This window comes from Copidosoma floridanum, unplaced genomic scaffold, assembly GCF_036245765.1.
Source record: "Copidosoma floridanum isolate Cflo_tuat_1 unplaced genomic scaffold, Cflo_Japanese_pri ptg000030l, whole genome shotgun sequence".
NCBI lineage: Eukaryota > Metazoa > Arthropoda > Insecta > Hymenoptera > Encyrtidae > Copidosoma > Copidosoma floridanum.
Genome location: NW_028321907.1, coordinates 6,764,039 through 6,791,805, shown reverse-complemented (window position 1 = coordinate 6,791,805; position 27,767 = coordinate 6,764,039). Strand labels below are relative to the sequence as shown.

Genomic DNA, 27,767 nt, shown 5'->3' with positions numbered 1-27,767 from the left:
ATTTGTTTTTTTTTTTTTTTTTTTTTTTTTTCTCCAATGAAGCTAGTTACGCGTCCTCTCTCCACTTGGCGCCGACAACAATACCCTTTAGATATCAATTAAATTCGCGTTACGCGGGTATCGAACAGCTGAAGGTGTAAAGGAAAAATAATAGCGACCCACACATATAGGTGTTAATGTATCTCCGAGCAGTCCGAACCATAGAGGTATAAGAATTCTTATACCTCTATGGTCCGAACTCACGGCACATGTAAACATGTACATACATTGCATATGGTTGGCTGATTCAATCAAGGCTCGTACTACTGAATCGCAAATTTATTTTAATCGTTGGAAAAGCCCCCGAGGCGGCTTAAATTCGTATGAAGAAAAAATAGAGCAATGTTCGATCAGTCATCGACGTTAGCAGTCGCCCACCTATATCGCATCGACCAATGAAAAAAAAAAAAAAAAAAAAAGTAAAATATATGAGAGGGGAAGAAAAAAGAACAAACGAGAAAAGAAAGGGGTGCAAGGTAACAATTAGCAATGAGTGCCTACACCACACACACACACACACGCGCGGGAGCGTACATGAAAAAAATAAAAAATTATCTCGTCTCGTGTGTATAAAGTAGGTACTCGGAGGCGAAGTTGTATTGTGCAGGTGTACGTACACAGTAGCTGATGCATCAGCGGCGCCGATAGGGTTTCTTGCAACGTCACAAAGCCTCTCACTTCCGACCCGCAAATTATTTTATGCTGTCGAGGGAGACCAAAGAGACAGATATACAATTATTTGTTTGATACGCCCGTGCAGTCATGGCATTGATGGTTAAATTACTACAAATGTACATGAAATTGTGATACATAAATGGTAAGCTTTTTTACATTAACCGAAAAATAATCTAACAATGCGACCGTTAATACACCGTTTTTTGTTTTTGTTTTGGTGGCTCGAAATTTTTGAAACGCGACTTTATTTTGCTTAGTATTTTCCAATTTACGAGTATCGGATGAAAAACCGGCCGAAGCGAATCCTGGAGTAAAAAAAAAAGGATTAAAATGATTTAGATTCAGAGAGCGAGTTCTGTATTATAATATACTTATAATCGTACTTTTAAACCCTTGATCTCGACAGTGTAAAATGTTTCTCGACTCAACAAGTCTGGAAGGCTCTTTTTCCTTATCCTACCGATAACGTATGGGTACGAAATTTCAAAAAACTTCCAAACCGATTCTTTTGTCACAACAAAAAAAAAAAAGAAGAAGAAGAAGAAAAAAAAAAACGTTGCTTCATGTTAAACTTTTCGAAGTAACCACTTTTTACTTTGGTAAAAAACACATACCATTTTCGTACACCCCCACCCCACAATCAGCTGCAGCAAGCGGAACCGTATCACCCAAGAACAGCGGGTACCTATATATACAAAAAAAAAAAAAAAAAAAAAAAAAATTGAAAAAAAAATTGAAAAAAAGGAAGGAAACGCGTATACAGGGAGGGGAGGGGGGATAAAGTACGCTGGCGCGAGGAAGGAGGCGGGCGGCGAGCGCGCGCACGTGCATCGCGAGCGCGGGGTGTATACACTCGCGTTGGAGTCGCGCGGGCCCGAAGCGCTCAGTCGTCGCGTCGCGCGGACTCCAGGATGCGGCTCCACCGGCAACTCGGCCGATTTTCCCTCGTGGCCACCTTCACTGCCCTCGCCGTCCTCGCCGCGACTTTTCGACAAGGTACGTAGACACGTCCGTTACACACATTATATCATACGCTTGTCCACTCAAACTCTCTATGTTAATCGTTTACGTCGTCCTCTCTCTCTCTCTATGATACATAGTACAAATGATTTTGTTTACGTCATCTGTATTGCCAATAGTGCATTTATTCGCGTGTTCGTGGCGAAAGATCGGGAACAGTCGTATAGATGTTTCGATCATCAGAATATGAAGGGACAAACGTTTTTGCTCTTCTTGTAGGTCACAGTCGCTGGAAACGAAGCTATTTAATATATATATACAGCTTAAGCCCTTCCAGAGTAGTCTGATTATGCATCGTTGGCTGTGGGGGTGGGTGTATGTAAATATAAGCCGTAAACTTGCTGAAACAAGTATTTTTTTTTTTTTTTTTTCCTCAAAGCGACCTCCAAGGAGAAATCGAATGGTTATCGTGGAAAAAAAAGAAAAAAAACGAATTCTGCCGGACTGAATTTACATTTTGAAGGGGGGTTCGGTTGTACCCTTGGCACGTTCGAGTGCCGATTCGGCTGTGTCGCGTTCCTTTTCCTCTCTTTTTTTTTTTGTCCTCAGGGCTCTTGGGGAAAATTTGACGCGATAACGCATCGCTCGGAATTTTTTTCTTTCATTTGTTTTGGTCAATGAAAACCCATTTACTCGCCACCCTCTTTGGGCCATGAGATTTTTTTTTTTTTTTTTTTTTTCAACTCGGTATTTGATTTTAAAAAATACGGAACGCCACCAGAAACCAATTTTCACATGATTAACTTTGCAAAAGAGCCCACCGTGGGATACGAAACAATGGCACGTTTAACAAGAAATACAACGCGGTGAATCTATTAAAAAGAAAGAAAAAAAACACGCGAATAGAAATAAAATCACCGTTTTGTTTCCGTGAGGGGGGAGGGGGGGGAGGCACAATACGACTACAATGGGCACTGCAGGCGAATTACGTAATTTCGCGAGTGTCGCCAACACACGGGTATACCTCCAAAGCAGTTCAATTTGTGCAGTCGTAGAAATCGAAAAACCGCTATATAACTAGGAGAGAAAAAAAAAACCACTTCCCTTGTGTTCTCGTATTGTCTGGCGAATTCGCAAGCGACGTTTCGATACAACCGATTACCCGATAAACTATATATACACGAGTAAATTAGCGAACAAAGCTTATCAAGCAAACTAACGTAATCCTTTCGATGACAAATCCAATGGTTGCAATCACCAGTGGATGACGGCCAATCATAACGATTTCACGAGTGCGATAATCATACTGACCATTGCATGTTAAATGCCCGCACTCAGTTGTGAGGCCAATGAAAAATGCAACGTCATTAAAAGCGAGTCGATGGTATACATGCAAAACGGCGGATAATGGAATTTCAAAGAAACGCCGCGACAGGGGGGGGGGGAACGACGCGAGTTCGTTTGCCATGAAAATCAATGCAATCATCCGTGCTCTGGATAGAGAGACATCGAGAACGAAACGCGTATATATATATAGATATGTTGACGTGGTGTCGCGGTTACATTGTTCGACATAAGTGAAGGGGCGCTAATACTCCCTTCGACTCGATTGTTTCGGATCCACCGAAATTTTTAAATGCTCCGCTTTTTCACGTATGCAGAGAAACACGCGTATATTACAGTGTAACAATGTATATGCGCGCCCGTAAGCGTGAATGGACCTGATGGCTTATCCATCGGACGCTCAACGGTTCCGGCTCGCGCGCTTCCATCTCGATTTACGTAAGTGGAGCTCTCTGCTTTGCTCGCGGATTAATCGTCGCCCGAGGCTTGGCTTCCCTCTCTCTCTCTCTCTCTTTTGTGGTGCAATTACGAGTTTAGGATCCGTCGAGGCTTTTTACCCCATTTTGCGCGTACACGTATATGTATTATGTGTGCGCTCTCGTGTTGCACGGGTGACCTCGTCTCTCTCTCTCTCTTTCTGTGTACATACAATTGTGCCAAGTGTTTCCGTGCACGTGGCTGGAGGTTATTCTTTCTCGAGGGCGTTTTGGTGTTTTTGTTCAAGCCCAGGGATCAAAGGGCGAAAAAAAACCCCACGTGAAAGTTGATTGTTTTTTTTTTTTTTTTTTTCTTTCCGTCGTGGTTTGCCACAATTGCGACGCGAGACAATGGGACGTTTGGGTTTATTTCGTAGGTTCGGCGATTGCAATGACAAAACAAGTGGTTAATTGCAAAAAAAAAAACAAAAAAACAAACAAGCTTTTGCCTTTAGTCATCTCGTGCCGATTGACAATTCAATAACTCGTCGTGCGCTGGGTCTGATACCATTGGGACGTTTTTTTTACGGTTCGTTTGCAAAAGTTTGGCAATTCATGTAAAATGAAATTTCGAGCATCATAACGTGGATTTTCGCAAAAAATCCATCTTTTTTTTTTTTTTTTGTTGCTTTTTCATAATTAACGCGATCCAAGCGAAAAAAGCGGCTCTCTCCACACATTTTTTTTTCCTCCCCCTGGAAAAGCGATGGTTTAAATTTTCGTCGTTCAAACTCTGTTCGTCAAAAAAGCTCGGCACAATTGAAGAGCAAAAAAAAAAACACACGCATCTCCCTCGCAAATATCACACTGCTCCCAGCTGCTGCAAAAGAAAAGAAAAAGAAAAGGAAACCCAGCCAAGCCGTGGCGCGGAATTGTTCGAAGAAACTATTACTTCGATTCTTCAGCGGCAACTCGAGCAAGAGAGGAAAAAAAAAAAAAAAAAAAAAAAAAATAGAGCGAAAGAAAAAATAACACCAGTGCGAGCGAGCGTTCATCCGGCTTCGGGCGTCAATAAAACCCAGCCGAGTCCCCCACCCCCCCCCCCGTTTTTTTCGATCCCCCCAGGCGCCTCGAGGCCACGAAAACTGCGATTATACGCGGGTGTCCCGATGCGTACACCGCCTCCTCCGTCCCCGCGAGGAAAATGCATTTTCTTCGAATTTCTGCATCATCATCGGCTAGCAGGGCACTCGAGAGTCGAGGGGGGAAAAACCACCAGCCTACACTCGGCCGACGAGTTGGCGCACCCGAAGATCGGGGGGGGGGGCTTGGAAACGGTGATTCCATTAGAAAATCGAGAACGCGGCTGACTACTCCTCGAGGGTGCAGGTGTATGTAGCGCGCGATAATGAGCACGTGTGTGCGAGAGACTGAAAAACGCGAGCTGTGTGTAGGGGAAGAAGTGCTACAAGTGCCGGGAGTAGCTTGCTAAATAAGCCTTGGAGGACTTCCCTCGGCGAAAGTATAGAGGAAAAGCGTGTGGAGTGTGGTATATACATATATGTATAGGTGATGCACCTCGACTCGGTGTGTTCCTATTAAGTGTACCCTATATATAGGTTTGCCATTTATTTCCATGTACGCATTGTATATCTTAGGTGCACACCTGTGTCTGGTTTCACTCCGCTGCTGCTGGTGCATGTTTTTCGCCACTTGTAACCGCGTCCGTAAAGGCATACAATTTATGGTTTTGCTTTTCATTTACATGTACAAACTCGTTTATATAGAGGAATACCTAACGTTTACTTCAGCTACAGTGGCGTGAGACAGTTGAGTAATACGAGTAACAACTGTACATTGCCGATTAAGTTAGAGGGTGTCAATTTGCGCTACCGGTACTCATATAATTTGTCGGGGACGTTCATCACTTACCTGTGTCGTATATATACATGCACCTACATATCAACTGTTGCAATCATAATTCGCCCTTTACGTGCAATCGCATACACTTATACAGTATTGATTATGATTATACGTATTGGACGAAAGAGAGTCGGCCAAAGAAAAGCCAATAAAAGGCAATGTGATGAAATTCATTTTACTGTGCGTACATACATGGGCGTATATGTATATATTATATGCAAACTCCACATATACGTAGCCGGTATGTTCTTCGGGATGAAATTCTCTCAACTGTACCTTTTCTCGCTTAATTGGGTATTTTCCCGTGCATATACGTATACATGTAAAGGTACCTGTTGTACGCGAAGGAGGATCAACATTTACGTACCCATTTTTTTTGTTTTCGTTTTTTTTTTTTTTTTTTCTGCACGTATGTATGCGTGCTTTTATGTTGCTCGTTATGCATCCTTTAAAAAAAAAAAAAAAAAAAAAATATTCACATCGCCTTTCTACTTGTTTACTTTGCTTGGTAAACAGACAAATTGGGTGGTATTTTTGGGACACTGGTGTATAATATATATACCTTGTAAAAGATACACACGTGAAACTGATATACCTGTTACTATACGGTTGTGGCTCTTTTCTCTAACGAGCGCATTTCGCACGTGACTTTGAGACACAAAGATATTATATATCTTCACGCACTTGAAAAATGTAAAATAAGCCTTTTTTCGCACCAAGCCACGTTGAATCTTCTCGGATCAGTTCGTCCGTCCGTGACAACTTGAAACAAAGCCACAAAATAAACACGATATTATAATATTACAGGGTGGATGAAATTCAACGCGCCTCATATTTTTTGGATTTATAGAGAAAAGTGAGGGTGACGCCTATACCTTGTACATCATATTATACCTTTGCAGGCACTGCAAAAATTGTTGTAGAGTTACCGCTACTCCTGTTCTCGTGTGCGCTCGCGCGTGTACATGACTTTTTGACCCTTAAAAATTTACAGTTAACGTGGACCAACCACAGTGAGAGCAAAAAAAAAAAAAAAAAAGAGTTTGGCGCAAACTCGAGAGTGCACCTGTACCTGTTGTAACTTGTATTTTTTTGAAAGATATTGCCCTCACTCTACCTCATGCTCCTCTATTATTATTATCATCATCTTAAATGGAATTACACACATATACCTTGAGTGGATGAAAAGTTACAAGCTGGAGGCTGCACGGAGAAAAAGATTTTGTATTGTATGCCTGTTGCTACACAGTGGTACATTGCAATTTTTCAAATATAATATTTTCAAGTTTGCTTGCTTGCAAAATGCATTTTCGCAAGGTACAATATCAATTAGTAAAGCTGATGAAAAAGGATTCGAGCAAACCGATTTATCATAGGTGCAGCGAGCGACAGGTCATGTATGCATGGAAGGGGGAAGCCTCTGACTCGTTATCACGCGAGTCGACAGAGGGGGTGTGAGCGGTATATTATATAGGTCTCCTCTCCTCCATTTGTCTTTGGCTGATTCTTCTTTGCCATATTTTTCTTCTCCCCCACCTCCCCACCATCTCCAACCTTTGTCTCTCGCTTTGACTGTTCCTCCTCCTTCTGGTGCGTCTAAATATTCCATTTCCTCGCCTGTCTGGACCTGGATTCGATTCACCCTTCCACGGCGATATTTTTTTTTTTCCTTCCTTCTTGCTTCTCCCGCGTTGAAAAATGAATTATCCCTCTAAAATTGTTCGATGCTCGTGACATTTTTACACGTTCGTATATACAGCTGCACACGTGCTTGGACTTTGCGGAGAAGCTCCTTTTGAACTGCTGCACTGCATTGCTTTTGTCTTGGCGTTTCATTGGTTCTCCCTCGCCTCTTACGATGGTAACGCAACGATGTACGATTGTGCTTTTAATTAAAAACTTTTTCACCCCCTTCCCCCACCCCCAACCTTTGATACTGAGAATTAAAAAGCTGTTGTTGGTTTTAATTGGAATTTAGCAAAATTTCACGCGAAAAAATTGATATACGTGCGCAGTGAAATTGCCATGTCCATATTAAAAAAAAAAAAAAAAAAGAAAAAGGGGGTCACTTTCAAAATATAATAACGGGCCGAACTGTATATATTTTGCCAACAACAAAGAGATTCCAGGTGCACATGAGGCTTCCGTATATATATATGCGGGTAACCGAGGTGTAATATACATACAAATATATCACGTCAGTTTGAAATTTCCCGAAATTTAGAAAATTTGTACGTACACATCAGCACGTGCAAGATTAAACACTCCTCGGATGCACCTGTACATCCTTTATAATTTTAGAATCGTGATCGTGCGAGCGAGCTATATTCAATTATGCAGTGTCCAATCGACCTTTGTATCCGTCCCAAAGTACGTAACGAACGAGAGACACCTCATATCCTTGAATCACCCACCTTTTATGGAAAAACAAAAAAAAAAAAAAATCCCCCAGCCGATTCTCATTGTTTTCTGCATCATCGGTGACAGCGGATCCTTTACCGTTCCACTTCCGAGCGTCCACGCGAAAATCAAGAAACGACCATCGCGTGTCCGTTTGCTCCTCCCCACCCGGCTTTCTCTCTTCTTCTATTTTTTTTTTCCTCCACGTCTCTGCAAAAGGGGGATATCGAGCGACCCACTTTACCTCTCTCTCTCTCTCTCTCTCTCTCTAGTTCTCCTTCTCCACGTACCCTACGTGTGCACAGACAGACAGACACGCACGTGGGTGTAATGTATACATTAGGCCCTCACCTGGGGTGTAAAGTCGTCGGCATGTACCTTTTTCAAAGGGACGGAGATGACGCGCTCCCTCGTCCAGCAGTTGCGACGAGCGATGAAGAAGAACGCACTCGTTGTTTTTGTTTTTTCGATCAACTTGGCCGACGTCTCCTCCTTCAACCTGCTGGCGTTACTTTCCTAGCCTTGCGCCGATTAGACGCGGGCAACTAGTATACATATACACACGCGACCTCTGACCCTCTTAGCCGATGGCGTGTTTTCGACAAGGTCGTGCTCGTCGTCGGATTGACGTAAATCGTTTACTATACATTGTCCACGTGCAGTGCAAGAGACCGGAGATATGGGTAATACACCCATTACGGGGTGGACTCCAGACGCCGGCTCGTCTTACCCGTGTTATATATATACACGTCCAATGTTCTAATCCAACTTCGTTAGCGCGTGCCTCGGCTCTTAATTTTATCGCAACGCTCGCAACTGTGGATTTCCCGGTTGTTAAATTTTCAACTTGCCCCCAGTGTGTGCTGCATGTACAAGTAATGCTCGGTATTTTACGAGAGGGGTAAAAATGCCCAAGTCAAATTGTACATACTTGCTTGCTTGTTTGTTCCGCAAGAAACGGGAAAAATGAGGAAGGGAATTTCAGTAAAGTACAGTTTTTCCCTCTCAACCGAGGGCCCATATATCGCATGTATTATACATATATACGTTTCCATACGTTTTTTTTTTTTTTTTTTTTTTTTTTTTTTTTTTTTTTTTTTTCTTCGAGGAACGCGCTTGAACTCCTCTTGAGGGAGAAAGTTTTCGTCTTTCTCGGTGCAGGTGGACCGACCGATGGAGAGCGTCTTTTACGTGTCCCGGGAGGTCTGCGGGCGCGGCTATCGGAAATTTCACGACCATACACGTGACGCTTGAGCTTTTTTGCTCCTTCGAGTTTGACTGTGGCGCTGTTTGCAGATTATGGATCTTTGGATGTTTTTTTTATTTTTCTCCCCCCCCCCACCCCTCCTCAAACAGGACCGTAGCTCTGTACCGTGGAGTCAGGAATTTTGTCAAATTAGAGCGAGAGTTTCGATGCATTTCGTGACTTTTTATTTTCTTCATAAAACCTTCCAAAAAATATCTCGGTAATTGCACTTTTCTATACCTTCCTACTATTATCGCTAACAATCTTTTCGTCCCCACACTTGAGCTGTTGTTCGTATAAACGTGTCATATACTTGAATTACAATAGTAAAATCACCCGCGAATGCCAATGAAAATCACGTCATTATAGCATTGTAGGGGAAGAAAAAAAAAATTTAAGTAGAACACACCGGATATGGTCGGACGTAACATCCTCCCGTCCCCGAAAAACTTTTTCCGTACAATTTCAGCGACGTTTCGCCCGTGTGTGTATTCCCTTGCCTCGTAATCGTATTACCACGAGGGAACGCACGAGCAGCAGTCCGGGAAATCGCAAATTATTATCATTATCGTTATACACGAAATAAATCTGGTAAAAACGTGGTCCTGAAAGAACGTGCATTATGCTCTTTTCTCAATTAACATCTACAATGGATCCCTCTTGGCTTTTCATGTTTTTTCAGGGATACTTACAGCCCGGGATGAAAGACGAAGCAAAAAAAAATAAGTAGGGGCTCTTTCAATAATTAAGGGCGAAAGCTCCTCGCACTCCACAGGGTTCTCCGATTTTTACGAAACTTTGTTCCTTTATTTTTCCCACGGCGTAATCGTTTCGTTCTCCAGACACTCCGCAAAAGGCTCTCCCCGCTCGTGTACAAAAACGCGCTTATCTCGGAAACTCCATAAAATCTCATTACACTGAGCGATGAAAATAAAAAGAGCTCTCCCAACCAAAGGCAACATTTACGTTACATTGTACGCTCGCGAGCTCCGATTCTCTCCCGTCGTCTTGCATTATCCTACACCGCTCCCGAGATGCACGCATTTCATACGCTTCGCGTGATTTCCATTGTATGTGTGTACAATATATACGCGTATCTCCTCTTACAGTCGTTTCATTGCGAGTCGGGTAATCCTGACGAGTGCACCCCTTTTGTACACGATCCATTAAACCCTTTTAAGTATTATATATACACGTCGAGGATCTGTGTGTATAGTCGAATACTTATAATTCGCGCTTGAACTGCCTATAATAGACCGGAAATACCAAATTGGGCGTTCTACGCAAAATGCTTTCTTTTTTATTTATTTTTTTTTTTTTCATCTCAGGTAACTTCCTTCATCGTATGCACGCGCACCTCGTCTTCTGACCCTTTTAATCTCGCAAGGGTGAAATGCTCTACTTTCAGGCACGAATGTATATAGGTATACGCGTGTTAGCTAATTAAAACTCTCCGTGTATATGCGTGTCCTGCTCGTGTTTGTTTTGTTCAATGAAAAAAATCAGCAAAAATAGCAAACGAAAATACCACGTAGTAATTGCTGCAAAGCACTCCTTTCAGTTCACGCACACACACAGGTATATACATACACAAGCAGCCACTCGACCCTGTGATTTTTAAGGAGGGAAATAGTAAAGCTCCCGCTTGTATTTTGCCCGCAAGAGCTCCTTTGACGTTCACCCCTTGCTTCTTTTCCCGTAAATCTGAGCTCACTTTCCACTCTGATTTTTCCCTTTTCTCCCCCCCCCCTTTTTTTTTAAAACAAAGACTTTGTATTTTAAGCAACAAAGAATAAAAATAAAAAAACTTCCCTCTCGCGTCTGCTCTGTCCCGTACGGTATGTATACATATATAAAGACGGAGTATAAGTTTGGGGAGTTTCACCGTGGACGATCATTATTTCAATCACAATCCGTCCGAGGCGGTGCAGTAAAGGTATTCTAAAACCATGAGCATGTACAGTACGCTGCGCCATTGGAAAATCAAATTTCGCCCCCGAGTGTAAGTACAGACGTATAAATATATACATATGTGTGTATACGTGTGGGGCCGAGTTAATTGAAACTGCCCACTCTCGGCGTGTCCTCCTTTTTCGGCATCGAAAAAGTGCGACGAACTACACCGCGAGTGCATCCATTAGATGCGTACACGTGGTCGAGTGTTTTCAAGTGTTAGTGTCTTTGGAGCGGCGCGTCACGCTAATGAATAAACAAACGGATGCTCCAATCGCGATGAAATCCATTTCGAACCCTACGAATTTTCATTTCGACCGAGGGTCACGACTTCAACCCCCTTGGAGGGACATAGACCAAAGCAGCTTGAAACAATTCAGCGACCAATCCTTATTTTTCCATCGGACGTTACCACACATCTGAGGGTTATTAATTCCCAAGTGGCGTCAAAAGGAGCTTTTTGTCTAAAAGTGGACCATTTAGTGTACACGCGAGTGACCGTGTCGAGTGTACAGGGGGGGAGGGGGAGGGAGGAGGCATTGTTTTCCTTCGACATCAGAACAGTAGCTGTGTGTATACGTGCACCTTCTTGAAGCAAGTGAGCTTTAAGAATTGGTGGTCTCTTTGACGTGTTGTCAGAAAATGCCCTCGAGTACCTAAAGATTTGTGAAGGCCTATACATACTCACCACCTGTACTCTTGTTGTTACAGTCGCGCATCATAAGTATGTGTTCTCTTAAACTCCATTCACCCGCACCAAAACCTTCGATAGCCGATCTACATCGATAAATTAACACGAAGCGACGCACGCATTACCTCATATATACGTATACAAAAGCGTGGGGAGGAGGGGGGGTGGTGATTTTTTGTGCTCTTAATGCACTAATACCGCATACGTTGGCATACTCGGTAAATGTATACAGTATAGTTGTTGGAAAAGCGTCGTCCTCTGGCTGCGTGCACATGACCCTCCCTCCCCCCCAACCCCTCCGTGCGCGATAAAGCCGTGGGCTCTCGCCTCCCTCTTTAGGTGCTTTTGGCATTGATTTTCAAGGTTCACCTTGACACACCGCTACTGCTGTACTGAATGGCCGCACCAGTTGCCTGGGCAATGCCGGTGCCTGTACATGTATCCGTTGTTCGGTCGATTGACAAAAAACAAGAGAGAGATAGAGAGAGAGAGAGAGGAAGATGGGTACAGTTGATTATACGCGAGCTCGTTCTCGCTGCGCCTCTTCCGGCTCTTGCACTTTTTTTTCTTGTTTTTTTTTTTTTTTTTTTTTCACACGTGATCCTTGACTCTTGTATCGATGTCCTGTCGCGGTGTGCACAACCGTGGAGCGTGATGGATCGTTGGCGGAAGTGATGCAGCGAATGAGGATCGGGTGCTTTCTTTTGTTGCACTTTTCTACCGTACAGGAATTGGATTGTGTTTCTCTTGATACGTAAGCCCCTTTTGGGTATCATGTTTGTTGAGAAAAAAAAAAAAAAAAAAAAAAAAAAAGATTGCCGAGTAAGAAAAAAAAACCATTGCATGGAGGGCCAGCGAATTTCGAACAAAAACTTCCTAGTTAGGTATTGCTGAAGACAAACGTATTTTTGACTTTCACGGGTCTCGTACCAAAAAGTTCCTACCGACGCGTCCTGTACCGTCAACGTCAAGGTATTTTTCATCTTAAATTGGAAAAAAAAAAAAAAATCATTTGCCAACTAAATTGAAAATCCTCCTCTTTTTTATATCTAAAGTCTTGGCGAAAGATCTCGCGCCAACGAATCGTAAACGGCCCATTCGCCGCGGTTCGAAAACTTTTAACGAGCAAGGCAGGCGCAACGTTTGGCCTTGGATCGAATACCATACCGCCGTAGGTCTCTGTGTGTACGTGGTGTTGGTGGGTGTTACGTACCGTAAACTGAAACGCTTATAGATTCAAGAGTTTGATAAAAAAAAAAAAAAAAAAAAAACGAGGGAATCACGAGACGCTCACCTTTGTTTCTCGTATCGGGACCTAAATATCTCTCGCAATGGTAGACGTACGCGTAACATTATATAATAAGTATAGAGGAAAAAAGTGAGCGGACGATGATGTGAGCGCAGTAGAAACAGCCGTGTATGGTCAGACGGGCACTAGCGCCTTTACAAAAAAGGTCCCTCCGTATAACGGGGGAACGATGATGCTATTGATTAATTTTCATACGCAAACAAATATTTGCGGTTATTGGTTATTGGGTTATTGTTCGTGATTTATTATTTTATATATTTTTTGACAAAAGATACAATAATTATCCCCGTTTGGACAGAGTAAAAAGTAGTAGAAACTTCCTACACGCGAACCGGCAAATCGATCACCCTTTTACAACTCAAAGTTAAAAACCGATGCATCCTCTCAACACATATACCAAATACAGTGAAAAAAAAGGGGCTCAAACCCAAAGTAATACCACCAAGCATCGAGTTCGTGTAACTTAATTTCCTCCCCGAGTATGTACGCGCGTATACGGATACCAGCGATCCCCTCGAAAGAGAACTCTAATTAAATTTTCTAATCACGCGGAACCGGATGCACGCATATACCTACATACGTACCTTTAGCTGGTGTAAGGAGGCACCTTTGCCACGTATACATGTATATATTTGTACTTTGAGTACGTACGTGTCCATACATATACACGAAGAGTATAGCCAGAAGCGCGGGCTGGCCGTACAACTTAATGGTCCATCGAGCTTTTGCTCCCTCTTTTGCCCGTCTCTTTGCTCACTATTTGGTGTAGGAAAATAAAAAAAAAAAGATGTAGCGGTAGGAGAAGGTAGGTTTATTAGCTCACTCGTATAGGAGCTCGTTCGATCGACGCACACACAGCATCAGCGACGAAGAAGCACTACTACGTCATCGGATACATATATTTACAACCAAACACCGTTGACCCACTTATGCGTGGGGCACTCGTACGAGGAGGAACCGGGATCAAGGGATGATGGCTGGATGGTCCCTTGGGGCACTTTGGATGCCGGTGACTCAATTCTAGGTTACTTTTTCTCTTTCTTCTTTACAGTTTTATCCGGTAATTTGGAAAATTATTTTTTTTCTTCCCCCCCCCCCCTCACCTAAACGTAGGATGATTTGTTGTTTCGAAGCTATCTCGACTTTTCGAGACTTCGCTGGAGGATCCTGTATTCTCTCCGATCGTTTCCGCGTGTAGTCCAAGGGGAATAAAAGTTGTTGCAAGTGTACGCGAAGTGAGAGAGATACGGTTGGGTTCGCAGGCCAAGCCGAACTCTCCTCGAAACAACGCGAGTGCTGTATTTCTCGGGAAATAAGGTACGCGTGTCTCTCTCTCTCTCTCTACAGTATAGGTGTTTAACTCGAAACTTTGCCCTTGCATTTATTGTCTCTGCCAGTGCATGGGTGTGTGTTTGTTTAACTTTCACTTGATTTATAGGTTTTTTTTTTTTTTTTTTTTTTCATACGTGTACACAACTCAGTCGCGCCGTTTAACTGATGGACAATAGAAAATTGAGCTCAGTACTTTTACAAACATACGTATCATGCAGCTATGCAGTAAACAATATACGCTTGAAGAATCCACTCAGTTTTTTTATCGTCTTCGTTTTTCTTTGTTCTATCCGACAGAAAAAGGATGAGGAAAAATTTGGGGAGGGGTTATGAGCGAAAAAGCTACACCTAGAGGTAAAACAAAAGCTTTTAGGAAACAGAGTAAAAAGTTTTTAATGGAAAAATCGTGCCATAGAGATTCAGAGCTCCTCGAGCGTACATCGGTCTAATTATGGGTGACAGTTTTTTTTTTTTTTTTTTTCTTCGCCTTTCATTGCACTTAATATTACATAAATAAAACTCTCATTTTTCCCACACCAGCATTTATCGTGCACAGAAATCGCGCGAGTGAGAGCGGCAATTATTCAAAGTGACGTTATCATTTACTTATTAACACGTATCATCGTGCTTGCGATTTTTAGCCATTTTCGTGATTTATTCGCTAATGCTTGCAATCAAGCGTATTTCGTAATATACGTAAGTTATAATTTACTTAACAATGGATGAGATAATGGATTAAACAAAACAAAAATAGATATTATCGAATACAATTGGTTGTTATACGCTATTCTTTTCAAATAAAACTCCAAGAGGGCGACAAACAACCACAAAAGTATATACTCGAAAGCCCAAACACTGTACCTGTACCTACATCTCTCTTAAGCAAAGTTTCGTGTAATTGATATATATATACATATATACATATATATACTCACAAGAGACAAAACAAACATCGACAGTAAATCGTTAACTTTTGCAGGTGCGGCGGTGATATGCTACCAGTGCAACAGTGAGTACGACCCGAGATGCGGCGACCCCTTCGACCCTTACAGCCTTGGCACGGTCAACTGCAGCTTTCAACCGCGGCTGGAGCACCTCAACAGCGTCGAGCCCACCCTCTGCAGGAAAATCTCGCAAAAAGGTCAGCCATCCCCACCATATTATTTTGTTTTTTATGCATATAATATATTGCAGATTCCAAAAAGAGTAGTGCACAACAATCAATATGATAGATGAAAATTTATCCGGTCGAATTACCGCATACGAGAGAGAAATTAAAATTCACACACGTGAATGTTTAAACAGTGGCGTGGATGATGTACCTGTGTGTGCAGGTATAACACATATACGTCTGACCAAAAAGCGGCTGTTACTGTGCGCTTGACAGCTGCCATTAGGTGCGAGAATTTAAACAAATGGGCTTTAGTGTTTGTTAATCAACATAAACACTGTAAATCAGAGTTTGTCAAAATAACACGTTTTATTTTTGTATAGGATACGCGATAGCATGTAGTGTTGATGAGCATTTTAAATGCAAGAAGCAAATACTTAGGTCTTTTATCAGCTGGTTCCACGAGCTTTTCAAGTCAAACGATTGCTATTCAAGCATTGTGGTTGAAAATTTATTTAACATGTTGCCAAGCACCGTAAAACCTTTTTTAAAATTATTTTTCTCCGTGAGAAATGGTAGAATGCAATCGAACACGTTCAACTGTGGTTAATATTAGATTATCGATTGCATAGGTAAGTGTATCGACTTTTCGGATGGAAAAAAGCTTTATACGTCAAATTTATTGGAAAACGCAGAATCACGGTACAGTGATGAAGATTTTCTTTTTCTTATTTACACGGCGATGAAATTTAAAACTCTCCTGGGTACAATAACAATAGCGGCAGTTGTGCAAAATGTCATTGTTACGTTTCTAAATGAAGTAGCTCTTTTTTTCCCCAGAATATTTGAAAGGAGGCTATTTAAAAACTGTCGACTTTTTTTTGTCTAATCAAATCAATATTCCGTTTATTTGCAATTTTTTAATTTTATTTCAACCGAGACTCCAATTGGCGCAAGTAAATTATTTACAGCAACCACGAAAATAAACAAAATTCCAACGCGAATTGCAAATAATAACAAAAAAAAATAAGCTCGTCGCATATAATCACTCTGTACCGTAGCCTCATACATATATAAACATATGCGCGACCATTAACAGCAGCATCCTACGTGTAAAGTATATTCACGTATGGCACCGACAACCTTCAAAAACGTACAGCAACACGCGCCCCACTATAAATACAGCAGTCGAAGAACAAGTATGCCAAAAGTTCCAACACCTTCTCCAGCGTGTTCCACGGAGTCGAGGAAGTAAATAAGAAACCCGGAAAAATCGCGCCCCCTCCCCTCAAAGAGAAAACTTGGCAGAGACGCCCTGATCGCTGCATTGCGGCGTCGTCCCTCTCTTCCGAAATGTAAAAGGCACAAATACGTATTGTCTGTATAACATGTAGGTGTCCAAAAAGCTGTATATAATATATATACTATAGGTAACCTCCGCGAGAACCTCCCACCCATCTTATATTGCTTTGTTACATAACGCTGTAAGTAGGTGGCCTCCTATACTGTGTATACATAGCACGCTTCGATCTACCTGCAGCTCTCTCTCTTGCGTGTGCATACGTATAATGTTCACCGAATATATTTATTTACTCGTATTGGTATACGTGCAGAAATTCGCGACTTTTGCTCTCCTCTGGAACATTTTTTTTTTTTTTTTTTTTTTTTTACCTGTTAATATTATTTTAATGAATTAGTATCAATTTATAAGCCAATCCATTACGGTGGTGCTCATGTATTACGAAAGCTCGATCGACTGCTCGCAAATACTGTAAATTGGTCTATTTATTGTATAGGTACACTACAATCGGAAGAAGGACGTAATAATGTATACTTAGAGAATTTTTTTTTTTAATTTCCTGACGTAGGTGTACTGATCAAAGGAGAGAATAGCACTTGTGCAATAACTGCGAGGAAATCTGAGCTTTAGCGAGTGGATTAGATAAAAAAAAAAAAAAAAACTGTAAGACGATTACACTTGGTATTAAGCATCTGTAAAGAATTAACGCTTAGCGTTTTATCCACGTGAGTTGACAATCTATGCATATGCAAGTTTCACAATGTACGTAATGAAATAGGTAGAGGCAGCGACTTAATTGTAAATTGAAACTTTTATAATCGGATGATTGGTATTGCTTGATTATTGAAAAATTTAATCCCCCACCGAAAATCTTAAGTAACGGACTGCAACTTAAATAAGTGAAACATGCCGTACTAAAATTAACATAACTCACAGTTGCCCGTAAAAAAAAAAAAAAAACAAAGTCTTTCGTGCACACGACATTCGATCGTTATCTAGGGTAAAGTACACCATACACACAAACTTGAAAGCTCGAATCGAAATAAGCTATGTAGTTACGTAATGGTTGTATTTTCAAGGTCGGTCGAAACTGACGCGGCCCTGGAACGAGTATACACGTGTGCATGAACAGGAACGATGTATTCTTATTTGCCCCACATATGTATCGGACACTTTAATCGAAACGCCGTAAAAGCGAAGCGGGATAATTGAAAACAATACTGTAAATGAGACGAAAAAAAAAAAAAAAATTATGTTTTCTTTAAAATGTTTCAGTGTACGGGAAAGACCGCGTGGTGCGGGGTTGTGGATTTTTGGAGGACGCCATGGCCGACAACAAGGACTGCCTGAGGAGAAGCGGTACCCACGATGTAAAGGCGCTCTACTGCTCGTGCGACACCGATCTTTGCAACGGCGCCGAGTCGACGCTAAGTACCACGGGCACGGTTCGGCGGATTGGCCTCGTCGCGCTGCTATGCTTCGGAGCCATGGTTCTCGCGCCGAGGACGACGACCCTGCCATAGGGACCGCTTTTTCGACTCGCCGTTGCCTAGATGGTTGGTGCGCTCGTGCAACTTCATATGTTTTTTTTTTTTTTTTTTCAATACTTCTTCCGGTCGCGACGATCAATTTTTCACGGAGAAGACTATTCGTTCACTGTGTAAACAGGTGACAAATCGAATCACTCGGTCGGGAATTTATATTTTCGCCGAAATCGATGACTTATTTCCGCGTAAGCTATGGGACTCTAAAACTTTGTTAAACTTTCAATTACCGAAGGTAAAAAGAGAAGAAGAAAAAAATTCGTCGGAAGCATCATAGCTCCGTAAATTATGACGTATCGATCCGTAAATTTATCGTTCACTGCACCTGCATTTGTACGATTGAGACACGAAAAGTAAAAATAAAACAAAAGACACGGTCTTATTGTTGGAAGCAAAAAGTAAAGAAAAATTAGCTCGTTGGAGGAAATAAATTGGCATCTTCGCCGGCGAGGGAAAAAAAAACATAAATCACAGCACTTCCGATACACAATCGCCGAGTCAATAATAATTCCAATATATCGATCTCGAGACGCCACGCTAACGACGTACAATAATCCACTTTCCCTCGTACCCCCAGGAGGAGGAGAAGGAGGAGGAGGTTGCCAGCCAAGTATCGCAGCCTGCGCCGCTACGCAAACAGTAACCCGAGAAAAGAGTCTCTGCGGAATCGCTCGTCAACCGAACGACGGTGACGACAAGTACTGCACCAGCCGGAAGAAACGGGGAGCGAGCTAATAACGAAAGGGACCGGCGGCACACTCCTACCGGCGTTTCACTCGCGGTATCACAGTATTAACATCCGAAGGGAGGAATGAAGCGTATCAAGGGGATATTAGACGAGGTCTCGAGATTATTGGGAATCATCGCCGCTCTGGTTTCAGTTTCTCGTATCTTTTTTTTTTTTTTTCCTTCCATTGCTATTTTTTTCCCGCTATCCCACCACCGCGTCTTGATTACGTTCTTAGCACGGCGCCGACTGCCTGCAGATTATTGCGTCAATAAATAATATACGTATATATACATAGTTAGTTTAATAAAGATGATGTTAATAAATTAGTTGCGTTAAACGGAGACGTAGTGTAAGAGAGGATTTTTATAGATTCGCGATGTTCAAGTTGATGGAATTGGTTGTACCTACACGACGTCGTCGTCGCGGTTGGCTTCTTCCAACTGAATCTACTGCTGCGAGCATGCAGTAACGACAAGGCGTTGTAGGACAAAACGAAAATTACGTCCGTGGAAAATGATTCCTTGTGTTACTAGAAAAAAAAAAAAAAAAAAAAAAAATTATGATGAAAGATGTAACAGTAGCGAGCTTACAATGATTATTTCGTGTCCAGAAGCGCCGCGAACCAATGGAAAATAATCGCGGGCCTTTATTAGCCGTTTTTGAAATCTCGCAAGCGTGTGCGATCACTGTTGACGAATAACAATGAAAAAATTAACAAAAAAACTTTTAAAATGATGAAAAAAAGTATTAGAAAAGGGCTATTTTGCAAGAGTTTATGCACGAGGAAAAAAAAACCACAGTAATTTTTAGGGTAATACTGGGACACAGGAATTTTCACGGTAAAACTATGGTGAAAATTAGACAGCAACTGGCGTGGTACTCCAACATTACCGTAGTTTCACGGTGAAAATGACTGTAGGAGACGATGAAGACTAGAAGTGAGGAAAAAATCGCGTCCTTTATCTGAAAGTTTCACATAGGGAATTGAACAGGACTTTTTTTCAACAAAATGATAAAATCTAGCGTGTAAGAGATAAATTGGCTGTTTTTTCGCGAGTTGAAGTTAAAAAAAAAATTAAAAAAAAAATATACATAACGTAACGTTTGATAATTAACAAACTGTCTCTGGCTCGGTTAGACGAGAACGACTTTTTGATACACATCCTACGTGTAATGATTGTTATTTTGGAAGCTTTATTTGGTAACATAGTTTCATCGTTCAAGAAAAATAATAAACTTTTGCAGGGTTTATAAATTTCACGTAAATTAAAAATTCTGGAAAAAAAAGTTGTCTGAAATTATATTTGAAAAACGCAGATCACTGCTAGCCCATAGCTGTCAGCCAAATACACAGATGCGCGCGCTTAGTTTGTACTTAATTAATACACCGTTATATTATATTTCAAGACTCGGAATAGGAGAGACAAAAATTTAAGATAAATACACGCAAGGATTTGCAATAATGTTTAAGAATTTGTGAAAAATAAAAACGTTAAAAAACATTAAAAAACGTTACAAGTGATGTAAAAAATAAAACAGAATAAATTAAAATAAAATTAGTAAATAAAAGAATAATCAGTAAAAATTTATTGAGAGTGTAATTCACTTTTTTCGGTGACAGTGAAGTATTTAGAAGTTCCTTGTTCTAAAGATTAAAAAAAATAGATGAGTCAGCCAAGTAGAGTAATAATAGCAAGGGCAAAAAAATTCGGAATGGCTCGGCCAATAATCAGTGTGGAGACAAATTTATAAAAAATGGATGGAAAAAAGGAATACACCTATACATACATGGGTTCAAGGTAATTCGCAGAACATCGTTCTGCACTCCTCAATGAGACGTAAAAAATTCGATAATTAAAAACGTTCCGCCCCTACATGCCGTGAATTTGAGTAAAAAATTCACCTAAATTTTGCACTGAAAGTTTTAATGAATACTTAATTCTACACCGCATTCCCAGTTTTCACCTTTTTTTGCACAAGATGTAATTACGTCCTTGCCCCTTTTCTCAATGATTTTTTTCCCCCCTAAGTAGTACTAAAATGTTTAAAGTTGCTTTGACAGTTTTTAAACAGCGTATACATATTCATCCGACTTTGTTTCAATGGAAGCTTATTTTGACAGAAAAGCACCGCTTTCACGGATCGGGGGGTAAATTCCTTGCGCCGTTATTAAACACCAATAGGTCTGAGATTGAATTTTAATAGAAAAGAACTGCTTTTTTAAATGAAAGAATAAAAATAAAACCTAGGCCAACGTGCTTTGCAAAGTACAAAAAATATTTATCGGTTTGCCGATGCATAAGTAAATGTAAAAGAAAAAAAAAGAAAAAGAAAGTATAACTAGCCAGCAAAAAGTTTTCCAGGAGCAATATCCACGTTTGCCTCGAATTTTACAATAAATAGAAAAGTAACTTAAAAATAAAACAAAATAACGCGTTGGGTCGAGTCCACCCGTCTAGACTGCTGTGTGCACTCGTTATTTGAAATTTTGAACGAAAATAGTGAAAAATGATAAGTCGATTGGCGCGCATTCTTTTGATACTGCACGAGAGTGTGAGAACCTTTCGTCGACGATCGCATGAATTCAAATGTGAAGTTGTACAAAAATACGTCATCTTTTTTATGGTTTTCAAAAGTTTACCTACACAATACCCCGTACTTTTATTTACATGCTTTTCATTGCTGATCACCTTCTGTTGTAAAAAGCTACGGTGGATAATGGTTTGGAAAAAATTTGTTTTCAAAATTCAAAAATGGACACAAAAAAAGTGCATGAAAACATTTCGATTTTTTTTTCACCATACATCGAACGATTTTTTTTTTATAACTGCTCGCGCATACATACCTACACACACATATGATGATAACAAGTTACGTAACTGAAATCACGAGGAAATATGGAAAATCTAGTTTTCGTTAGTTATTATTATATTAAATCAACAAGTACGGCTACCACATGATTTCTAACTCGAAATTCAATTCGTGTACAAATAAAGATTACCCGTACGCAACCGACGCGGACTGCTAAAATTTTTAAAATGCCAAAGAACTGTTTGATCGCCCTTACATGGCCAAAGTCCATATAATATGCAATTCGCATGCGTATGTCTTTTACGCAAAAGTTAATAAAAAAAAAAAAAAATTCGAACGTGCCTCTGATTGTTTACGTAACGGAGGAGACAAAGAGAAAAAATAAGCATAAATCTCCAATAAGGATTCATCAATCGCTTTTACTTTCTCAAGTGAATGTCAACAAGTCAACAACGCGCGCGTATATAAGTTTTGTGTTACACGTATTTTAATCTCCCTACGATAGTTCAAAGATAAAAAATTTCAAACATCAACGAGACATATCAGCGTTGAAATCGTCACAATCTCGATGCGACGTTCATTACTGCAATACTAAGTATTTAGTATTTTAAATTTTTTAATGTCGATTTCATTACACGTGTATTTAATATTTCGTTGGATTTTTAATTTAAAAAAACTGTTTAAGCTTTAATTAATTCAAACGATGATCATTGAGTTGGTTTCAATGTACGAACGAGGCACGAGGCACGCTCATGTTTAATTAACGTCAGTGCAAAAAATTCCTAATTGTAATCGTAAAATTGAACAACTTTATTTTTGTATAAAAAATACAAAACTCAATTTTTTCTAATAATGTACCGTCGTTTTACAAGTCTAAAGAAATTAATTTTAAATGCCTAATACATACTATTTTGTGAAATACAATTGGGTGCTGCACAGAAAATACTTTCAAACGGAATTTAATGTTTGCCTTCAAAAGCCTGGTCGATTATTTATAGACCTATGTTAAGATTAAAGAAATAAGCAATAGAAACAAAGTTAAAATGAAGACATTTATTTATTTATTTTTTTTTTTAAACAAGCTGTGTCGAAAGAATGTCCTAATCAACGTTGACGATTGATTTTGTATCTAAAAAATAGTGCTAAAGCGATGATACTGTTGTAAACACTCACGTCCATCGTATTGTGTTTGATATTGCGTTAATAAAATGTTGCATGGTTAACAAAAATTTTCAAACCAACACTTGCGTGTGCGGTCTTTTGTTTTGCACGAGCATCAAAACGAGAAATGGGATATATGTAATAATGTATTTTCGTTTATCAACGAACCGATTAAAATAATGTGCGTCGACCTTTTGTCAGTCCAATGTCGATTTAAACTCGAGAGGTAAGGAATATTATTATAAACTTTTAATGAAATGTATAAATTATATTGAAATAAAAGCTCATGATGATTACGAATTATCCTTGTATACCTTTTTCTTTGACTTTATTATTTGGTTATTTTTATCATTTTCTTAAGGTCATGACGAATAATCATACCAACAATTTGTGTTGTAAATCATTTTATTTATCGTAAACATATGATCTCTTCATGTAGAAAAGCTTTATTAAAAAGTGTTGAGTTTACACGTTCCTACCAAAGGTAGGGAATTAATACTTTACAGCATCGTAATCGCGTGAACTCAATATTGCGAAGGCACCGAGAGTTCTATATCCCAAGAAGTACTATTTCGTTTTTATTAATCGCAGCTTAAACTCGAAATTCAATTTGCATGATCAATGTATTGTTTCCGGAAACTATTCGATAAATGTTTATTTTTATTTGTAGAATGCAAAATTAAATTGGAATGATTAGTTCAATATTAAAAATATCGCCCTGCTACGAAAAGTTTTTTTTCTTAGATTCGTTCAATTTATTCACTTGATTTCCATTAATTTTTAGTCCAATTGGCCGGTAAATCATATTTTGCACCAAAACCATCTGGATAACGCAAGCTTTATATTTAAGTAAATATCAACATATATGATATATTCAAATAAATTTAATATTTTCAAAATAAAATATTCTGTAAAATTACTTCATTTTTCTTTTAAAATAAAAATATATACTTTTATATCAAATTATTAGTTATAAAGTCTCTTATAATCGTTACTTTGGCAATGAAATATAACATCCTTACCAAAGATCTGCGTACTCTTTTTCACCTTTTCACTTCATGAAAAATTTGATACACAAGAGGTAGAGTTCTAATATTATTGAGAGACAACTGGCACTGTGATCTGATGTGTTCTCAACGTATTATCGTCTTTGTGCGCGTTACCAAAGCAAAACACAATCGCTACCTTTCACAAGACACGGTATAAGCGACAATTTTCGACTAGTTTGTGAATACATAAATACATAAAAGCATATATGTATTTGTAATTAAGTTTTTTGTCGTGAATGTGTTTGTGTGCAATGTGTGTTTGCTTTGCATTCGTCGGAGTGTTGGCGAGGCAAAGCGGATACTTAGCGTTTCGGTTCCTTGACTAGGTATCTGAGAGCTCTGAATTGGTCGAGCTCTTATCCCCTTTACGTGTGACGAGTCCCGTGACGACTTGCAAATTTACCGACACGTACAATGGATACGACAACTTTTGGTTAAGGCACAATACTTGTTTCTGAAAAAAAAAAAAAAAATTTAAGTGATTAAATAATTTTTTTTTTCAACATTATATGCCAAAATTAGTAACGAATTATTTACCTCTTCGTTTTTTTGAAGTGACAGTCGCATTAGTCCCGAGTTCTGAATATATTTAATTTGTCGCTGTTCATTAAGTGAAAATAAACAAATTCTGAAAAAAGAAACAAAATTATTTTAATTAAATCAATTCAAAGTACAAGTCAACGGCGTTTTTAAAATTTTTGATGAGCACCTCAACATAACGTAATGCTTATCGTGATTAGCTTTTATTTGTCCTGAATCAATTTTGTTGTATCTTTTGAATTTGAGTGTTGTAGCGTCAAGGGTTACAACGAGGTCCAAGCCATAGTGAAACGCGGTCCAGCGCCATAAATGTTCTCCTGGTCTTTCCACGCATCTAGCGCAGCGAAAACATTCATTTGCGAAATCCTGCTCGTTCACTGCTCTAGGCCTGTAATTACACGAAGTTTAAGAGTACACATCAAGTTAGTGGATTTTTTTTGGAAAATTTTTATGGTAAAATACCTAGAGTAAAGCTTTTTTCTAAAATAGAAGAGAGCGACAGACGGAATTTTGTTCGGGAATCTAGGATATAGATAAGGGAAGTTAATTTTCGTTTGGAACCAAGATGAATAAAATTCTGGAAATATTATACTTACCCTATTTCTCGACGTGAATTTATTCTCAAAATGTGCAACCATTGTTCTTTGTAAGCTTCGTACAGCCAATTTTCAGGTATTAAATTGTCATTGTATAAAATTTGTATATCACTGTCGCTCAACAATAAATGCTTTTTTCTTAGTGCTTCAAACGGTGCACTAAACTCCTCGCCTTCTTGCGTTTCGAGGTACGGCTCAGTCCAGGGATGGTTTTTATAAAACGTCACCAAATTGTAGTCAATATAATTGTGCTGGACTTGCTGAAACAGCCTGAAATAAAATTAATTAAAGTGGCTTGTTTTTTTTTTCAGTTCCGTATTTAAAGTTTGAGTTTAATTACCACACTCTTAGCATTACGTAAATGCAGAATTCAGTTTGCATAACGACGAGATCGGGGCTTGCAACAAGTTCAGTCATCAGCTCTGGACTTATGTCAGTCAGGAACGCATCATGGAATTTACCGTATTCCAATAAATTGAATTCCAGCCACCTTTTACACATGACTTTAACTTTTGGCACACCATAGCAAACTGAAGCGTTATAGTAAGAAACTGCGGTCTTCATGTTGATTGTCTCGATCATTATTTCAGTACACTGGTCAATAAGTCCCTGGAGTTGAAAAAGTGTAGCTGTCGCGAGGACAGATACCACATTTTTTGGCTCAACATTAATTTCATCTTGGTAAAATGAACCGCATACAATTGTTAAAGCTGCAATACATAATAGATTTTTAGTTGAACTGTTAAATTAAAACTAAGAGAATTAAAAAATTTACATCCAAGTTTTAGCGTTTTACAATTTCCTATTTGAAGTCTAATAAAAAAAATGTACTTGATACTCGTAATGCAGTTCTTACATCACGACGAACTTTCACTTTTACAATGAAACACTTAATTATATAACATCAATTCACGAGACTTTCACGAAAAAATTATGCAATAAGATTTATTTGATTGTATCAAGGAAAGGCATTTTAAGTTTATATCAACAACATTAAAATTCGGTTTATTTATAATATTCAAAAAAGTTATTTTTTTCTAAATATATACTCATAGAAAATTGGGTACAAGTAAATATTTGCTTTATAGCCTCGGCAACTTACTTAAGACAGCTTTTAGAGAACTTTTTCAAATTCAAGACCATAAAAGTTAAAATTGCAACACAGGATGATGCATGAGAACCCTAGTATAGTAAAGTAGGTCAATCATGAATGAACGCATGGTTGTTGAACTTTCACTTTCCATTTCAAGAACTATATACAGTATCTCTCGCTGGTTTTATTCCCAAAAAAGGAACTCTTATACATACTTAAGTAATAGATATAAGCAAATCTTACAATCGAGAGTAATGTTGGGGTCGCTAATTTCCACATTCACCTTGGATTCGTTAGCCTCGCGCCAAGCACCAGAAAACATACTAGCAAAGTAGGGACTCTGAAAAAGACAATTATTACTTAAGCAATCATTAAAATTTTGTATTTTGTGTTAAGCATAGCTATCAAACATTGTGATAATAAGTTATTATGATTTAGTACTTGTTCAACACAAGTAATGAAAACATAATCCGAAGTGAATTTAAACTCGGTAGTTTCTTACACTTTTTCTAGCTCATGATTATTTAATCCATCTGAAACATCCATAATCCAAAAAAAAAAAAAAAAAAACAGCTCTATTACCTGGCTTATGTAAACTTTGTGTAACTTCCAAGCTTTTCCCAGCATTATCACCGTTACGTCGCTACCCTTTTCCTCCAGGAATAACGTCTTGTAGATATACTCAGCTGTGCTCATCAATTTTCTCCTGCAAAGAAAAATGATAATTTATAAATTACGTCACAAAAAAACAAATTGAAAGTAAAGCATCATCGGCGTGCATGCAAATAATACAAAATATTTTTTTATAGGAGCCTCGGGCGCGTATACGAAGGGTGATGTCATCGGTGCTAATACAAGGAAGGTCGATAATTACGGTAGCTTACACGTACGGCTATTGTATCTTAAGGGTTTTTCAAAGAGAAGTCAAAGAGAGAGAAAGAGAAAAAGGATCGATACAAAGTAAACAAAGCAGCCGGGCGCCCAGATAATAAAGTTCACCACAGAATACCTTTTCGGCGTCTGTAGCGTCTTCTCGATGAAGCTGGACTCGGAATCCGGGTCCGACTCCTCGATACACTTGCGCTTGCGGCCCCCGGATACCATAGAGCTCACCATGTTTCCCGAGTACGACAATAGCCTGCTGCCATTGTTCCCCATCTCTTTTTTGCTCGATGTCCTTCAACGTTTTGTAGATCAAATGTACCCGTACACACTTTTACAATCAAACTGTTTATCGGACGCTTGAAAAAAAACGTGGACCTCGATGGGAAAAAAAAAAAAATTCTCAAGCACCACCCCAACGTAGGAGCGTTGCTGTTGCTTATCAGTTAAAATCGAGGTTAAAATCTACACCATTTACGTTATCGACGATATTTTCTCGCGCTGCTGATGCCGCTGAACGATTATACCAGGCATCACAGTGCGGACAATTTATTTATTAAACAGAGGCAAATAATCTCACGACGCGATGCAGAACGTAAACATTACCCGAGTAATTGCGCGTGTTTGTCGGCAACAACTAACAACAACACAATCGACTCCGA

General features: G+C 39.5%; 2 protein-coding genes across 3 annotated transcripts; one reads left to right on the top strand and one right to left on the bottom strand.

Moving 5' to 3' along the window:
• The first annotated feature begins 1,613 nt into the window (after window positions 1–1,613).
• Window positions 1,614–19,532, top strand: LOC106641898 (UPAR/Ly6 domain-containing protein crok). Of its 2 annotated transcripts, none has more exons than XM_089596416.1 (4): window positions 1,614–1,710; window positions 15,268–15,429; window positions 17,975–18,255; window positions 18,821–18,908. In XM_089596416.1, the coding sequence occupies exons 1-3, from the start codon at window positions 1,626–1,628 to the stop codon at window positions 18,220–18,222; spliced, it is 495 nt and encodes a 164-aa protein (XP_089452542.1). In that variant the 5' UTR covers window positions 1,614–1,625; the 3' UTR covers window positions 18,223–18,255; window positions 18,821–18,908. The 2 variants fall into 2 exon arrangements, with proteins under 2 accessions (XP_089452542.1, XP_089452541.1); XM_089596415.1 differs by lacking the exon at window positions 1,614–1,710 and adding an exon at window positions 12,382–12,401 and having other exon boundaries at window positions 18,821–19,532.
• Window positions 19,533–23,869: 4,337 nt separating this feature from the next.
• gcl (germ cell-less) lies at window positions 23,870–27,767 on the bottom strand. Its single transcript, XM_014364424.2, has 8 exons — window positions 27,233–27,767; window positions 26,806–26,929; window positions 26,467–26,563; window positions 25,471–25,840; window positions 25,131–25,400; window positions 24,704–24,922; window positions 24,532–24,622; window positions 23,870–24,448 (listed from the first exon to the last, which is right to left on the bottom strand). Exons 1-8 carry the CDS (start codon window positions 27,379–27,381, stop codon window positions 24,317–24,319), a joined length of 1,452 nt encoding a protein of 483 aa, XP_014219910.2. The 5' UTR covers window positions 27,382–27,767; the 3' UTR covers window positions 23,870–24,316.

Bases quoted from the DNA above. Each gene is read 5' to 3' on its own strand.
- LOC106641898 (XM_089596415.1), top strand. From the start codon at position 15,314: ATGCGGCGACCCCTTCGACCCTTACAGCCTTGGCACGGTCAACTGCAG. The intron at 15,430-17,974 runs GTCAGCCATCCC...AAAATGTTTCAG, and splicing joins CAGGAAAATCTCGCAAAAAG to TGTACGGGAAAGACCGCGTG. The intron at 18,256-18,820 runs GTTGGTGCGCTC...TCGTACCCCCAG, and splicing joins GACTCGCCGTTGCCTAGATG to GAGGAGGAGAAGGAGGAGGA.
- gcl (XM_014364424.2), bottom strand. From the start codon at position 27,381: ATGGGGAACAATGGCAGCAGGCTATTGTCGTACTCGGGAAACATGGTG. The intron at 24,923-25,130 runs GTAAGTATAATA...GTGTAATTACAG, and splicing joins AATTCACGTCGAGAAATAGG to GCCTAGAGCAGTGAACGAGC. The intron at 24,449-24,531 runs GTAAATAATTCG...TTTTTTTTTCAG, and splicing joins CACTTCAAAAAAACGAAGAG to AAACAAGTATTGTGCCTTAA.